General features: G+C 41.0%; 1 protein-coding gene and 1 pseudogene across 1 annotated transcript; both read right to left on the bottom strand.

Moving 5' to 3' along the window:
* Positions 1–255: 255 nt before the first annotated feature.
* Positions 256–1194, bottom strand: LOC140843803 (olfactory receptor 8S1-like). The gene has a single exon (XM_073214233.1). It carries the CDS (start codon positions 1192–1194, stop codon positions 256–258), a length of 939 nt encoding a protein of 312 aa, XP_073070334.1.
* Positions 1195–12621: 11427 nt separating this feature from the next.
* Positions 12622–13561, bottom strand: LOC108404259 (olfactory receptor 8S1-like; annotated as a pseudogene).
* Between the last annotated feature and the right edge of the window lie 4767 nt (positions 13562–18328).

The following is an 18328-nucleotide window of genomic DNA, read 5'->3' as shown; positions in this document are numbered from 1 at the left end:
TGATAATCTTCCCAGCCTGGTAGTGCATAGGCAAAACATAGAAAAGCCTTAAGATGGAACACAACTCAGTAAGGACAAGAAGCATTCCTCTCTCTCATTCTTCATATTGGTCTCATCAATACCTGGGTAGCTCTATGAATTTCTAAGATTCAGTTCAGCATCCAATGTCTAAAGCAATTAGGAACAACACTTACTGTAAAGTTACCAGAACATCTTGCTGTGGTAAACTAATTCTCCGCCATCCTCTGACTATGGTCAGCTCCTGAAATATTGGCGATATTTTCTAAATGTCCTTCTCACAGCTGCTCTCACCTCGTTGTTCTTCAAGCTGTAGATGAGGGGATTCACTAAGGGAGTGACCACACTGTACTGGACAGAGAACACTAACTCCAGGGGTGAACCTGAGGTTGGTGTGAAATAGCGAAGGAAAGCTGAGCTATAAAACAGGAGGACAGCAGTGAGGTGGGAGGAGCAGGTGGAGAAGGCCTTGCTTCTGCCTGAGGAGGAGCTGATGCTCAGGATGGTGGACACAATAGGAGTATAGGAACAGACAATTAAGACACAGGTTACAAGCCCATGCAGGAGGCTGGAGCAGAGCAGAATAGTAAAGTTGGTGGAGACATCAGAGCAGGACAGAGGGAAGAGAGAGGGCAGCTCACAGCTGTAGTGGGGGATGGACTGATCCTTACAGAAGTCCAAGCTCATAGCTGGAAGGATGTTGATGAGTGCGTCCAGAAATCCCAGGCCCCAGGAGCCCCACACTAGCCCATTACAGAGCTTGTTGGTTATCTTCTGGCCATAGAGCAGAGGGTGGCAGATGGCAACGTAGCGGTCATAGGCCATCACTGAGAGCAGGCAGCCTTCAGTGCCCCCTAACTCAAACACAAAGAAGACTTGGGCCAGGCAACCCTGGACAGAGATGGTTTTCCTCTGAGACAGGAGGTTCTCCAGCAGCTTGGGCACTGTAGCCGAAGAGAAACAAAGGTCCAGGGAAGAGAGGTGACTCAGGAAGAAGTACATGGGGGTGTGGAGGCGGGAATCAGCCCTGATCACCAGCAGCAGCATCAGGTTCCCCAGCAGAGTCTGGAGGTAAATCATTAGGAACAGCGCAAAGAGCAGGGGCTGGACACGGGGGTCTGCAGACAGCCCCAGGAGGATGAACTCGGTGACAGCGCTGTGGTTCCTCAGAGCCATTCAGTTCCTTTGTTCCGTTGGAATAAGAACAGGAAGTGGACAGAGCCTTCAGTGCCCCTGCCGATGTCCCAAGACATCCCCATCCTCTCCCTATACAATGTTTTGTTTTAAGATTTTAAACCCCTCACTGACTCCCTCAGGTATTTTTCTCCCCCAACCATTCCTCCATCCACCTCACAGGTCATGAACCCCTATTATCAGTCCTCCTATATTTGAGATCTTCTCATTATCTGCTCTAAAAGCTATGCCCATCTTCTCCACCTTCTTCAACTGGGCCTGCTGCCCTCAGCTCCATCACCTTTCACACACTCTAGTGTACTTCTGAGAGTGGCTACCCTCACCCCTCTCTGCTGTTATCCCTCATTCAATTATTTATTCAACGCCTCTCCATATCTAATTAGTGTGAAGAACAATTGTGTTTGCATAGATTACATCATTTTTGAAATTATTATGGCTGTTATATATATTGTCAGTTTTAATTCTCAGAATCAGATTGAGATGCCAGTGTGTGCAATAGTATGTGTGGATAAGTGGACAGGAATTCGACTGCAATGAAAGAGACTGTCTATTTCACAGGTGAGAATATTGGAGGTGCCTGAAAGAAATCTAACTTCACACCTTAGTTGGTTTTGCATTTATGTGATGTCTCTATACCCTCAGTCCCTGCCCATGGATGTCAAAATACCTCTCAGTCCCTGCCAATGGAATAATTTTGAACTTGCTTGATTTTTAAGAGCCTCCATCATCTAAGATTAACTTCTTTCTCCTGTCAGAACTCCCGCCACTCCCCCAATGGCCTCACAGCCATCCCAAATGAGGCTCACCCAGAATAATCGCCATTGGCATTGGCTAAAATTCAGCCACTAGAGTTTCGTTCTATTAAAATAAGTGTGGCCCTACAGAAAAATTGGAACACTTGGAGACACAGCACATGAATCTGGGTTCACATGTAACTCCTTCATGCGCAGAAGATGTATATGTTTCCCAAGGCATCAGGCAGTGAGGTTTCCTTTATGGAAAAAGGAAATATAACAAGTGTTTGCTCCTTCATCCACTTAACTCAAAAAGTGCTAGTGACCCAGAAAGTCTTATTTAGTGATTGAGTGAGGGAATTAATAGCGGACTGAGGTCTGGAGGCTAAGGAAAGTGAGAACATCTCTTCTCCCAGGAAGGGCTGGACAGACTGACCAGAATGGGGGCTTCCCGGGGGGCGGTGTGCATTCCTATGTTCATGGGGGCAGGGATCCATAAAGAGGAGAAATAGGAGGAAGCTGGTGCTAATAGAGTAGGGAAGACAAAGTTTCATGCAGTCGGTTTCCCACTCCCCAAACCTGCAGTGGCTCTTACCCTCTTTCCTGGTCCCTCCACCTCCTCCCACAGAAGAGTCCATGGCTTAGGTCGGCAGTAGTGGTTTTCAATAACATAAGATTCTGGGTCTCAGAAAAGAGGATACACGTGGGCCACTAAGAGCCCACTATTGGTTCTTACATGTTCTCCCCTCTTCTACTAAGAACTGAAGTTTAAGCCAAAGGAATTTCACCCTGCCTAATCATCCAGAGCCTCAGGTCAGGCAGCTTTTGCACAGAAACAAAGTGTCTCTGTTGCCAATGCTCAATGTCACTCAGGAAGGAGACGCGCGCTTCCTGGGCAGCTGAGCACAGAATCCCACCTGATGGAAGGCAGCAGTGCACTGAGGCAGAGAGAGATGGGCATCAGGAGGCACGGAGGGAAGAAGATTCTGGGTGAAAATACATACCTTTAGAGGCCAGGAGGAGACCTGAAGAGGAGAGAAGAACAGAGCCAGAAAAAGCTGGGAACAAGGGAAGATAAACCTTCAGAGAAATATCTGACCTACCGAGTTGCCAATTTTTTCTAGTACAGAAGACATCCGTTTCTCTCTCCTGCCCCAGGTGAACTTGTCTCAAGCCACTAATTCTTCACACATAAGGGAACCAGCTCTTCTAAGAACAGCACAGATCATTTTCTTTCTCATAGAACACCAGAAATGTGCAAGAAAACACCGTGGCCAAACTCTGGATATACTCCGGGGAAGATCTCCCTCCTCCTCATCCCCCCAATACCTCTCCACAGGCCAGTCTCCACCCTGGGAGTGCAGATTCCTCCCACCTGATCCTAGGTCCTGCCTCGCAGAAGTCTCTGCATTTATTTCTCACTGTGAATCTAAATACAGTACTACAGCTCTCTGCAAATGACTACTTTAGGATCTAGCCTTTTGGGATGGCATCTCTGTTTAGGAGGCCATGTGTTGGCCACTGGAACCTGGCATTTCAGAGACATCTTGCCAATGACGTCTGTTCCCTGAAGTCACAGCCTGAAGCCAGATCCAATTCAATGCCTGTGTAAAATTAACTTTCTAACCCACAGGGAGTTCTTTGGCATGGGGGACTTTTGGAGCTTCTGGGTTGACATCACAGTTTTAACCTTGGGTAACGCTCCTGAGGACCTGTTGCCCTTCAGAGAGGAGGCGGGGCTGGAAGAATTTCCCTGTGATACAAGATCTCATACATAGTAGCTGGATGCCCCATGTGTGAATTCCCTAGGAGCTGGCTGTGCACCCTCCTCGCATCCATATTATTGTCCTGCGGTCACATGAGCTGCATTTCTGAATATAAACAGCTTGATGCAAAGGACTGAAGCAATGGATAACACAGAAATCTGTGTGTAGAGATTTTATGGGAGAAGTCTGTGTACCCTCAACCTACCCTCTGGTGCTGAAATGGGCAGGTGGGAAACCAGCCTTTAAGCTAACACACCTTTCCAGGAAAAGCCTTATCTTCAGGAATGTATTATCATCTAAAAAAAATGCATCTTCGTGGGCAGTATAAATTACCTTTTTAAATTTTTTTTACATGACTATTTGATGGCAGAAATGTCAAAATGTGTTGTTATGATTCAAATAATTAACACACACAGGACTGACTCCGTTATTTAAGAAAACAATGGAAAAAAGCTTTTTTAATGTTAACTAAAAAAGCATATATTTCCTTCCTAATATATTCTTAGTCCTGTAAAATAAATTGGAGATTCTCAGTAACATAACATATGCTTGTACCTGGAAAATTTACCGTCTAGGCAGATCACTAAGTTTACTGACCCAGATCACTAAAATGTTATTCTTCAGGAGAATAAATTCTATCCCATTCATCTGTTTAATGTCTGACTTTATCTCACTGTGTTGACTGAATGGATTAGTTCAAACATTTTTCTATAGGTGGTCCTTTAAAAAAATGCTATCCTGTTATCAATTTACATTATATGGTGCATATTAAGCTTTGAAGATGGGTACTACCTTTGTAAGCTGCTCTGCAAGTGGGATCTCCTGTCTGATGATTTTGAAAACTTTCAAATGATTGAACTTGCTGACAGGATTGGCCTTGTCCAGCTGAGCCGGGCGAGTGACACACTGGCTCATAAGGACCTGTAAGGGATGTTTGGAAAACTGACACAATGTCCTTTTGAGTGAGCCCTTCCAACTTCCTGTTCTGGTCACTCAAGTACATATCTTGGGTCTAGATAGAAGAAATGACTGGTCCTAACTTATAACTTATGACAGAGCTAGGACCACATTTTCCTACATTATTTTTCTAATTTCCATTATGTTCCTTATGTGTAAAGAGCTAGGTACAGTACCTAGCTGCCTCTAAGCATTTAGATGTATAATTCTCTAATACACTTACATTATAAAGCTAGTTTCAAATTATGATGTTTTATTGTTGTTGGCAAAGATCATGCTGACTGACAATAGAGGAATTGGAAATAGTAGGTAAATATTTGAAACAGAATAAAGAGAGAACATGCAAAAGATACATGTAGATATAGATATAGATATACACATACACACACACGCAATTTTTCAGCACATATGTTATCTTCCTCACACAAAAGCTATTTTCATCACAATTAAGATATTAAATTTTTACTGGAGCCAAAAGAATAAAAATCTGAACTTGTGACATCTCCCTAAGATAGTAGGGTTTATAAAACTGTTTGATTTGGGGACTTGAATAAGCTCCCAATGAGCACACTGTCTTCATGGCTTAAAAATATGCTAATAAGAACTTAGTCAAGGGTCATAAGTAAATATTAGGGACTACAGTTTTATATTGAAATAGAATGTAAATATGGTATTAAGAGAATTAAATCTGAGTTGTAGATGGTGTAGCGTTTTACCTTAATAGCATTTTTACGTGCATTTATAAATAGCTACACATTTGGCTTTAAAATTAGAGAGCTTAACTTTAATTTAGAAACATAAAGAGGTATTTTCTGACTCATGTCTGTGAAAGAAATTACTTTTCTTAAGTCCTGTGGTGCCAAGATTCCTTCCTGGGCATCTACATAGAAAGGGCATTTCAAGACCCAGAATGAGCTACAAACACAATTATGACAATGATTATGGTGGAGTCCCTGTCCTACAGAGATTATAACAGTACAATGTGGATCATAGGTGTGGCAGAGCAGGGGTGAAGGAGCATGCTACCTACTGAAGGGCAGTGTGCAAATGGCAGTATTAATGCAGACAAGACACTGCTTATCCAACATGCTGAAGATGAGCAGCCGCATGGGCAATTTTAACAAAGTTTAAATAGATGAAGAATCATGATTCCTGAATTTAGTTATTTGAAACTGAAATCAATTAGAGATGAGGCTCTAGACATACATTGAGGTTGATTTTCTGTGGTTGTATATGTCATGCTAAGTAACTTACTTTCCTTATCAATTTAAGATCTTCGATTTTTTTTCAGGAAATTTCTTGTAAGCACAAGAATAAGAATAAGGATTTGAAGTTTGAAGGACATGGGCATTTTTCTAGATAACATTGTATCACAGGCATAGAAGACAGATCTGAGCGGAGCAGAGCTGTGGGCAAGGAGATTGACTAGGAAGATGCCTATAACTTAATTCTGAAATAATGAAGGTCTGAACTAGGGCTGTGTGAAAGGAAGATAAAACTAAGGAGTTGAGTTCTGTTATGGATTGAGTTTATTCTCCCCACTGAAACAAAGAATTGAAAGGCAGAGACCAAGTAGTGAAGAGAGAAAGTTTTATTCGAATAAACACCAAGGGAGGAGCAGCCTAGAGTCAAGGCTGACAAAGGCAAGAAAGGGAAGCTCACTGAAGTACTGCTCCGCTTTGGGCAAATCTCTCACCAACTCCTAAATCCAGGGTCATCTAGCATCCAGTGCCCACCTGAATCTGCACAGCATGGGAACTGAGTCCCACCACACCAGGATTTGGGAGAGCCACAGAGCACTAGATGAAGTGAGATTATGTTCTGAGAACTTCCCAAAGGCAAAGATTTTCAGGCAGGCTATGAAAGAGCATGATTGCACAGCTGAAGTCCTGTCTGGGCCACCCAGGTGGTGGGATCTTGCAAGCCCAAATCAGAGCTCCCAGCAGCCCCTCCCTGTTTAGCTGGAGTAGAACAGGGAGAGTAACACACATGAAGTAAGGGGAGTGCCGGCAACCTCACAGAGGTGACTGAGATCCTTAGGGTCTGAGGTTTCATAGGGCCTTTTTGGGTAGGAGTCTGCAGAAGTCATGACTTTTACAGGTATTTATAATCCTTTGAAGTTTTGTCTTAAGAATAAGGTTATTTAGCTGACTGTGTTGGTTTGCACTTAAGCATTCTTTGTCTCCGTAGGCTTATTTACACTTCTAAGGTGTGTCTCCTGCCCTGGTTACAAAGTTACTTGATTAAGGGGCTAGAAGATGAAGAACTGCATACATAGTAAGTTAAAGAATAAGATGGGGCTTTTTGCAGACTAAGTGGATTTTTCAAATGGCATGATCTTATTGGCACAAGGAAGACATGCACTGAGCTCTCATAGTTTTCTTTATCTGGACATTCCAAGTCACTTCTGGCCTTTGGAACTTCAACTAATTAAGTCAATTAACTCTGTGGGTCTTATCTGGCTCTCTGGTTTATCTGGTTAATTCTTTGAGTTCCTTTTAGTGGGCTCTACTGGATTTATTCTCTCACCACCCACTCATGGCTATTTTTCTGCCTAAGAGTTCTATCCATTTTGGGATGCTTATGATAAATGAGAGATAGGAGTCAGAGTTACAGTTTTAAAATGAAGAGATCTGAGGGAGGCTAGTGCCACTGTGTATCACAAAGATTATTTCCAGCAAAGTAGTGAACTTGAAATCTCAAAACACTACTGCTCCATAATTTCTAAATCTGCTTAATCTAATCAAATACAAAACTGAGAAAACTTTGAAGGAATTGGGTTAAAAAGCAAAGTTCAATCAAGTACATTTAAAGATCTAATTGTTACTAAGCAATTTACGAATGGGGTGCACCCTATCCAGCAAACAGAGGTAAACACTGAGGAGCTGAACAAAATGGAAGATTTTTATAGGACTGAGAATGGGGCAAGACATTATTAACAAAAGAAAAGGAAAGGTTTCAGGCAAGGTCACCTTCCCTTAAAGGAAACCATGTAAAGAAAGAGATTTCCTTGTCTTTGTGGAGGTGTGGAATGAAAAGGGCCATGTGACAGATTACCTCATTGGTGCCAACTAGAAATTTCCTGAAAAAAAATCAAACAAAGATCTTAAATGAATTGATAAGGAAAGCAAAAGAAATACTCTGAGGTCACAGTTAATGTAAAAGGATCTGACCAGTGGAATAAGTGTACACAAGGCATCTGATATCCTAGGGCACTATGGATCTGGATGGTGTAACTCTGGAGAGAGAAAATCCCAGGGCAAAATACCTTTAAAACCAAAATCAGTCAAAGGGAGAAATAAAGTTTAAAACCCATTTATTGGTTATAAACTGCAGTCCGGGGCTGTCTCTTTCCTGCTCCGTCAAAAGCAAGCAAGACCTCCCCCTACCCTCGGTTGCCGAAGTAATTATCCATTGATATGGAGAGAAACCTTTCTCCACCCCTGAGGAACACCTGTTAGTACTCGGATGCACTAAATCCAGACAAGATATTCTGGAAATATTACAATTCTACCTACAAATGGTTAGGGCGGAGGCTGGCAAACTGGCCATGGACCAAATCTGCCTCACTGCCTGTCTTTTGTGAATAAAGTTGTGTAAGAATGCTGCCAAGCTCATTCATTTACCTACTGTCTGCGGTTGCCTTTGCAGAAAAATGGCAGAGCTGAGTAGTGACAACAGGACCTGTATAGATCTCAAAGTCTGAAAGATTTACTATCTGGCCCTTTACAGAATAAATTTGCCAACCTCTGGTCTGAGCTGCATTGCCCAACATGGTAGCCACTAGCCTCATGTGTTCATTTCAATGAAAAATAATCGAAATGAAATAAAATGAAATTTTCAACTCATTTGAATTAGATATATTTCAAGTACTCAAGAGGCTCCACACAACTTGTGGTGACTTTACTGTACAGGCCACATGTAGAACATCTCCATGATTATAGGAAGTTCTACTGGATAACACTGGTCAAAAACACAGACGGTCAAGTAGCACTGGGCACAGAACCTTGGGTCCACATTGGGAGACACACAGGTTCCTTCCTCCTCCCCTTTCTTGTACCCCTTCCCACCCAGTACCCTCAAATCACTTTCTACAGAATTCCCTTCCCACCACCTCCTTGAATTTTCAGAAGCTGAACAAATCATCTAGGAACAATTCAACAAGAGGACGTTTTCTTAAAGAAGAAAGTTTTTCTTAATCATCACCTCCTTTCCTGAGATAATCATTTCCACAGCATACACACAGCCTCGGTTATATGCACAGACCTATGACTGTATGTGAACTTGTATATTCCAAGCAACATTGGTGCTTTTCAAAGCCTACTCTGGATATCTCGTTCCCCACCTCCTCCTTTTAGGCTTTTGATTAGCCTAGTGTTTTCCCCAGCTGTTATCCATTGCCTTAGGCAGCTGTGATATTTCCTAATTGCCTCTGACTTTCATCAACAGACATTCCCAAGGAAAATACTGTTCACACATGGCCACAAAGGGTTGCAAGTGGGGTTTCTCAGGGAATCAGCAGACCGCTAAAATAATGACTGTTGACCACAGTGGGGGTCTGGGTGGATCTGAAGGAGAGCCAACCCCATTCCTCCAACTCCACAAGTTGCTGGCCTGCTGAATTTTACCATAATAAGGGATGTCACTTTTCACATCTACTGCAGAGCTGCAAAGGGTTAGATGAGAATAGGGCAAATCAAAACACCACAAATGTCTCTGTTCTTACCAAGATTCAGCCAATTTTCTTCATTAAATATTACAAGAATAGCTTCAAGTCTTTGGGTAATTTCCAGGGTTTTGAAAGAGTTGATTTTGACAAGTTTTGCTTATCCTCTTTGTCTTTATGAAAGAGAATTTTTGAGGTCCTTACTCCACCATTTTAACAGGTTTTCCTCCTCAAGTATTTTGTGTATATTGCCTCTGAATTCCTTGACCTTGGTACATTTGTAGTTCTAATAGTTTGTAAACTTCTTTGGATTTTCTGGATACTCAATAAAGTCATCAGTAAATTAAAACCAGTTTTTACTTTTTTCTTTTTCACTTCAATGCTCTCCACTTTTTTTTCTTTCTTTATTGAACTAAATATAGATGCCAGGACAATGTTGAATGGAACTGGCAGTGGTACAATTCTACTCTTGCTCGTATTTCAATGCTTCACAATAAAGTATTATATTAACCAAAGTTTTGTTAAAAATACCCTTCATGAAATAGCGGGGTTGTTTTCTATGACTAGTTTACTGAACGTATGTTTTATTTTCTAAATCATGAATTGGTGTTGAAGGTCAAGGATTTTTCAGCATCTATAAGATGACTTCTGCTGCTGCTTACTAAGTGTTATATTAAATTACATTGATTCATTTTTCTAAGTTTTTTGGTGTGGGCAAAAATGCAATATTTCCACAATCTCTCACCTGGCCTTAGTGCATCTCCATATCAATAGGTGTTTCAAAGGGGTGGAGAGAGAGTAGTCCTTCTCTATATCAATAGGTAATTACAAGGGGGAGTGAGAGCATACCTGCACTGGAGAGGTTAGGTGGGGCCATTTTGCAGCAGGTGGCAAGAGACACAGGCGAGCAGAAGTGGACAACTACTTGTAAACAATAAATTGGTTTCTCCCATGTTATATCTCCCTTTGACTGATTTTGGTTTCAAAAGTAATTTGTCCCAGGCTGGGAACATATTTTTCCCCAGAGTTATACCAGGAATGAGTTAGCAGGACCTCTGAACCCGATATCAGTCTTCATGGGTGCAATGCTTGGGCAGGCTGCCCCTAGAGATGGTGCAGAGACACCCAGAAACCCCTCTGTGGATGGTGGGAGGCCCCAGTAGCTGCTGTGGTAGGGGGTGCAGCTTTACCCAAGGGCCTCCTATCTGTGGGGCTTCAACTTGGAGAGCCCCTTGTGGAAAACTGGTCTAGGGTAAAACACCTCCTAGATGGGTGGGCTCTTCCCCAGAATTGGGAAAGTGTGGAGACACCAGGAGCTGTGGAATTAGCCCTCAGTGAGATAGAAGATTGCTTAGAGGTTCTGAGTGGCCATGTAGCAGCTGGGATTGTAGGATGTTTGTATCTCAAGATAGTGGAAAGGGATATCAAGGAGAGAGACAAACTTCAGGGCTGCTTGGAGGAGCTGGGTACCCTTAAGAGAGACAGTTATTCAGAAGTCATGTTGCACTACAGGAAGATACATCAGCAGTGAGGGAGGAGGCAGCAAGAGAATCTGCGTTGAGGAGGCCTTAGGGGAGGTGAAGGAAGGAGAGGTGCCTTCAGCCCCAGACATGGTAGGAAAGATGGGGGGTGAGTATGAGGGGGTGGGGCCAAGAGCAGAACTATTGACCAGGAGGCACCAGCCTCTCCTATATTAAAGACCCACCCAGGTGTAGTAAATCAAATAAAAATTCAACAACCTTGGTCTCCTCAGGGGGAGGTGCAGCTCCTTCCCCAGGTTGAGGAACACTCCGTGCTCTGGCCCTATACCCACGGTGAGCTGGTGGGCATGAGCATCTGCTTTCAGCAGAAGCCATCAGAACCTCTTCCTACATGGCTTCTGCATCTCTGGGATATGGGAGTGGAACACATTGGTGTACCTGCTTCTGAAATAGGTAGACTGGCTACATTCAATTTCATGTAATACTAACAAGAACAGGCTTGTCACAACATTTTATTTTATTTTTCATCTATTTTCCAGTTTTGATTCTTTGAGAGAATATTAACTAATTTATTTCTTCCTTTTTTTGCATATTTTAGCAAGTTTTATAAAATAAGCACCACTCGTTTGTGATTTTTCTGTTTGGGATTATTATGTCTTTGTGATATAATAATTCCTCTATATCTATGCTATCTCTCTGTAGATTATTGATAATATATCTTCTTCTGAAGCTGAATTTCTCTAATATTAATATACTCATTCCACCTTTTAGTTTGAGATGCATTGTTAATTCTTTTCATCCTTTATTTTTGTTCTATAATATATCATTTTAAGACATTTTTAGAAAAAAATATTTTATACTCAAAGCAAAATTCAGAGAAAGGTACAGAGATCTCCCATATACACCCTGCCTCCACACAGACACAGCCTCTCCCATTATCTACAGATGCCAACAAACACATTTGTTACATGATGAACCTAAAGGATACATAATAGTCACTCAGAGTCCACAGTTTTTAACATATTTTTCAATGTTTTATTCTCAAAAAAATTAGAAATCAAAAACTTTGCAAAAATAATACAGAAAGTGCCTGTGCACTATTCACCTAGTTTTCTTAAATGATATTTTTCTACACCATCAGAGAGCAGTTTTTAAGGACATGAATGTGACAGTGAAACAACTATTAAGATTATTCTTACTTCATCAGTTTTCACATGTACTCTATTTTTGGGTATAGTTTATTTCTAAGTACAACCACTGCACACTTAATTAAGAATGGCTAAAATTAATAAAAAGATATAATACCAGTATGGACAATGTTGCAGAGTAACTGAATCCTTTATATATTTCTGGTGAGAATGTAAAATGGTACAGACATCCCGGAAAACAGATTGGAAAAACAATTGTACTAAGTTAAACTTCTATTTACAACATGCCACAGCAAATTCCCTCCTAGGTATATACTCTCAAGAAGTGAAAACATGTTCACACAAAATCCTATACATGACTATTCATAGAAGTTTGATTTGTAATAGCCAGTAACTGTAAATAACCTAAGTGTTCCTAACCTGAATACAAAAATAAACATGGACCAGTGTTATGATGAAACACTGCTCAGAAAGGAAAAGAAGCATTCCTCTCTTTCATTCCTGATACTGCTCTCATCGCCATCTGGGTAGCACTATGAATTTCTAAGATTCCTTTCTTGGATCCAATATCACAAGCAATCAGAAAGTACACTGACTGTCAAGTTACCAGAACATCTTGCTGTAGTAAGCTAATTCTCCACCATCCTCTGATTATGGTCATCTACCAGAATATTGGAGACATTTTATAAACGTTCTTCTCACAGCTGCTTTCACCTCATTGTTCTTCAAGCTGTAGATGTGGGGATTCACTAAGGGAGTGACCACACCATACAGGACAGAGAACACTAACTCCAGGGGTGAACCTGAGGTTGGTGTGAAATAGCAAAGGAAAGCTGAGCCATAAAACAGGAGGACAGCAGCGAGGTGGGAGGAGCAGGTGGAGAAGGCCTTGCTTCTACCTGAGGAGGAACTGATGCTCAGGATGGTGAAGACAATAAAAGTATAGGAAAAGACAATAAGGACACAGGTTACAAGCCCATTCAGGAGGCTGGAGCACAGCAAAATAGTAAAGTTGGTGGAGACATCAGAGCAGGACAGAAGGAAGAGAGAGGGCAGCTCACAGCTGTAGTGGGGGATGGACTGATCCTTACAGAAGTCCAAGCTCATAGCTGGAAGGATGTTGATGAGTGCGTCCAGAAATCCCAGGCCCCAGGAGCCCCCACACTAGCCCATTACAAAGCTTGTTGGTTATCTTCTGGTCATAGAGCAGAGGGTGGCAGATGGCAACTTAGGGGTCATAGGCCATCACTGAGAGCAGGCAGGCTTCCATGCTCCCCGAGTCAAACACAAAGAAGACTTGAGCCAGGCAACCCTGGACAGAGATGGTTTTCCTCTGAGACAGGAGGTTCTCCAGCAGCTTGGGCACTGTGGCTGAAGAGATACAAAGGTCCAGGGAAGAGAGGTGACTCAGGAAGAAGTACATGGGGGTGCGGAGGCGGGAATCAACCCTGATCACCAGCAGCAGCGTCAGGTTGCCCAGCAGGGTCTGGAGGTAAATCATTAGGAACAGCGCAAAGAGAAGGGGCTGGACACGGGGGTCTGCAGACAGCCCCAGGAGGATGAACTCGGTGACGGCGCTGTGGTTCCCCAGAGCCATTCGGTTCCTTTGTTCCCTTGGAATAAGAACAGGAATTGGGCAGAGACCTCAGTGCTCCTGCCAAAGTCCCAAGACGTCCCCATCCTCTCCCTATACAATGTTTCATTTTATCAAGATTTTAAAGCTCCTAACTGGTTTTCCCCAGGCATTTTTCTCCCCAAACCACCCACCATCCACATCAAAGGTCCTGAACCTCTATATCAGTCATGCTAAATTTGACTTATTGTCCTTATTCTGCTCTAAAAGCCATGTCAGTCTGCTCCACCTTCTTCCTCTGGGCCTGGGGCCCTCAGCGCCAGCATCTCTCATGCACTCCAGTGTGCTCCTGAGAGTGGCTGCCCCTCACCCCTTCTCTGCTCCCGTTATTCCTCATTCTTCAGTTGCTTATTCAACACCGCTCCATAATTAATTAGTGCTTACTAAGAGCAAATTGTATTTGCTTATATTTTATCATTTTATTACAGTTATATATACTGTCTGTTTTAATTCTAGGAATCAGATTGAGAGGCCTGTGGTGTCTCTTGCCCTCTTTCCTGGTCCCTCCACCACCTCCCTCAGCAGAGTTCATGGCTTAGGTTGGCAGTGGTGATTTTCAATAACGTTAGATTCTGGGTCTTACAAAAGAGGATAAATGTGGGCCACCAAGAACCCACAATTGGCTCTGACTTGTTCTCCCCTCTTCTCCTCAGAAAGGAAGTTTAAGCTGAGGGATTTCATTCTCCCTAGTCATCCAGGGCCCCAGGCCAGGCAGCTTTTGCACAGAAAGCAAAGAATCTCTATTGCCAATGCTCAATATCACTCAGGAAGAGACGTGCTCTTCTTGGGCAGCTGAGCACAGAATCCCTCCTAAATGGAAGGCAGCAGTGCGCTGAGGCAGAGAGAGATGCGCCCCAGAGGGAACGGAGGAAAGAACATCGTCAGTGGAAAGACATACCTGAGAGATTCAGGAGGAGACCTAATAAGGAGAGAGGAGCAGAGCCAGAAGAAGCTGGGAACAAGGCAGGAGAATATCTTCAGAGAAATAGCTGACCCCCCGAGTTCCCTGTTTTTTCTGGTACAGAACATATCCGTTTCTCTCCGCTGCCATGGATGATCTGGTCTTGAGCCAGTAATTCTTCACACATAAGAGAACTGTTTCTTCTAAGAAGAGCACAGAATATTTTCTTTCTCATAGGATACCACAAGTAGGCAGAAACACCATGTTCCTGAGGGCCTGCTGCCCTTCAGAGAGGAGGCAGGGCTGGAAATATTTCCCTGCGATACAAGACTTCCTACTTAGATAATAACAAAGCAAAAACTGAAGGAACAAAACAGTAGCAGAATCACAGAACCCAGGAATGGACTAACAGTTACCAAAGGGAAAGGAACTGCAGGAACTGGGTGGGAAGGGAGGGATAAGGGGATTAAGGAGCATTGTGATTAGCATACATAATGTAGGGGGGCACGGGGAAAGCAGTATAACACAGAAAAGACAAGTAGTGACTCTATAGCATCTTACTATGCGGATGGACAGTGACTGTAACGAGCTATGTGGTGGGGACTTGATAATAGGGGCAATGTAGCAACCACAATGTTGCTTATGTGAAATCTGAGCATAAGATTGTATATCAATGATACCTTAATTTTTTAAAAAATTTCATACTTAGTAGCTGGCTGCCTCAAGTGAATTCCCTGGGAGCTGGCTGTGCACCCTCCTTGCATCCATACTACTGTCCTTTAGTCACACAAGCTGCATTTCTCAATATAAACAACCTGATGATGAAATGACTGAAGCAACTGAAAACACAAAAATTTGTATTTGGATATTTTTGGGAGGAAGTCTATGAACCTTCAACCCACACTCTGGTACCAAAAAGGGCTCATGTGAAGACCAGTCTTTAAGCAAACATACATTTTCACGGGATAGATTTATCTCCAGGAATTAATTATCAACTAAAATATACATCTGCATGGGCAGCATAAATCATATTTTTAGATTTTTTACAACATGACCATTTTGATGGCAGAAATGTCAGATGTATTTTATATGATCCAAATATAATAATCAACACACTTAGGACCAGGTGGTTACATTGCTTAGGAGAGCAATGGAAGATTAATTTTAAAAATGTTATCTAAAGAAGCATATATTTCCATCCCAATATATTTGTAATTCTGAAAAATAAATTGGAGATTCTCAGTAAGATAACATATTCTTGTGCCTGGAAAACTTACAGTCTAGGAAGGGGAATTGCCCTCATCACTAAAATGTTATTCTTTGGGAGAATAAGTTCTGTCCCATTCATCTCTTTAATGTCTGATTTTATCTCACAGGATTGACTGAATGGATTAGTTCAAACATTTTTCTATAGGTGGTCCTTTAAAAAATGCTACTTTGCAATCAATTTACGTTGTATGGTGAATATTAAGCTTTGAAGATGGTTACTAACACTGTAGGCTGCTATGCAAATGGGCTCTTCTATCTAATGATTTTTGAAACTTTCAAATGATTGAACTTGGTGACAGGATTGGCCTAGTCAGGCTGAGCCTGGTGAGTGACACACTGGCTCAGAAGGACCTGTGAGGGATGTTTGGAAAACGGATACAATCACCTTCTGAGATGAGCCCATCCCTCTTCCTGTTCACATCATTCAGTAAATATCTTGGGCCTAGATAGCAGAAATGATAGATCCTAACTTGTAAAGTAATTTATGACAGAGCTAGGACTATAGCTGCTTATATGATTTTTTAAAATCTCATTATGTTCCAAATGTACAAAAAGCCAGATACAGTAACTAGTTGCTTCCAAGTATTTAGATGTATAAATCTCTAATACATTTACATTATAAGGCTGGTTGTCAAAAATGTATGATGTTTTATTATTGTTGGCAAATATCATACTGATTAATAGATATTGATACATATACACACATGAATAATATTTCAGCACATGCATATTATCTTCCTCCCACAAAAGATTATCTTCATGACAATTAAGATACTAAATTGTTATTGGAGCCAAAAGAAAGAATCTCATCTTGTGATGTCTCCCTTAGTAGGTTTTTATAAAACTGTTTGATTCAGGGATTTGAATAAACTCCCAATGGGCACAAAGTCTTCATGGCTTATAGGTGTGCTAATGAAAATGTAGTCAGGGGTCAAAAGTAAATATTTGGGACTAAAGTTTAAATTATAATAAAGTCTTAAAATACTGTATTAAGAGAATTGTATCTGGATTATAGATGGTGCAACACTTTGCATTAATAACATTTGTTTTGAAATGCATTTATTAATTGCTATGCAATTAACATTAAAATTAGAGAATTTAACTTTAATTTAGAAACATAAAGAGGTATTTTCTTGTAATATCCTGTCTTAGTCACACATGCTATCATTTGTGTTTGAGCAGTCCACACATCAGCTTTGTTCAGGCAGCTGGTTAGTTTGATTACCGGCCTTAGCAGCCCAGGGCATGGTGAGGACAACAGCTTTCATACTATAGTCACAATCAAAAGTAGGACATAATTTTCAAGGACTGTTTTCAATATTACAAGGACCAGTAGGATGTCTTACGTGTAGCTTTCGAACATCTCAGTGATGCAATGACTCATAGTCATCTTCTCTAAACTCTTTTCTGAGTTTAGTGGAAGTTGAAAATAGAAAGTGTGGCCGAAGGGGTATCTGCCTGATTACCCAAGCAGGAAAGGAATAATCTGTAATTGACAGTCTAAGGGATGCATCTTCTCTCTGGGACGTTTCAGGCAAAATCACCTCCTGTAAATTTGCTGTGTTAAAGAGATTTGTTGACCAAAGATGTAAAGGAAAAAAAACAAGTTAACAGACACACTGAAATCATTATGCTGTATATATAAAACTAATACAGTGTTGTATGTCAATTATATTTCAATTTAAAAAAGGAAATAGCAGTTTCTCTTACAAAATATATGTCTTTTAATTTAACAATTATGTTTAAAAGAAAAATATCCTAAAGCACAGTCATTCCAATAAAATAAAAATTGGTATTAACCAAGACAGGTTAGGTTTAGCACATTTATCACAGCATTCAAACTGATAAGAAAAATCAATAACTACCATATATTGGGGTGGGTAAAACAATGAAAAAAGTATTTCCAGAAGAATAAGTATAATTAATAAACATAGACAATGCTTCATTGCCACTAATAACCAAAGATATATGAATTTATAAAAATTCATAACATCTCTTGCTTTTCAAACCAGTATATTTTTTTAAGGCAATGATTAGAATGCAGAGGAGAAACAGACATGTGCATCCTTTCCAGCATCAGAAACTTTACTAGTTTTACTAGTTTACTAGTAAACTTTACTAGTTGAGTAAACTAGTCAACCCTTTTGGAAAGCTATCTGTTAATGTGCAACAAGAGACTCATTAGTATTTTTAACCAATAAACTAATAACTACAGCTCAAAAATTATTTTAAATATTTTAAATATGATCACAGAAATGTTCTGTACAAAGTAGTTTAATACAATGTTATTTATGAGGAGGAAAGCCTAACTCAAATTCTGTTCTAAGTGACATGAAGAAATCAAATATAAAAGTTTAACAAGTAAACATGTCTAATAGCAGTAAACCTTAAATAAACTCAGTAAACTTTGGGGAAGATGCTGAAAGGACTTTTAAATAAATAAAACAAAGTTAGCTATGCATTTGCATTAACATGGAAAAATTCTTACAATATAATATTTAGTAGGAAAATCTAGATACACTATCTTGCATGTTGTATGATTGCTAACAGACATAAAATGT

The sequence above is a fragment of the Manis javanica genome, chromosome 10 (assembly GCF_040802235.1).
Source record: "Manis javanica isolate MJ-LG chromosome 10, MJ_LKY, whole genome shotgun sequence".
Lineage (NCBI taxonomy): Eukaryota > Metazoa > Chordata > Mammalia > Pholidota > Manidae > Manis > Manis javanica.
Note: the sequence above shows the minus strand (reverse complement) of the source record. Positions and strands in the feature narration are given on the sequence as shown.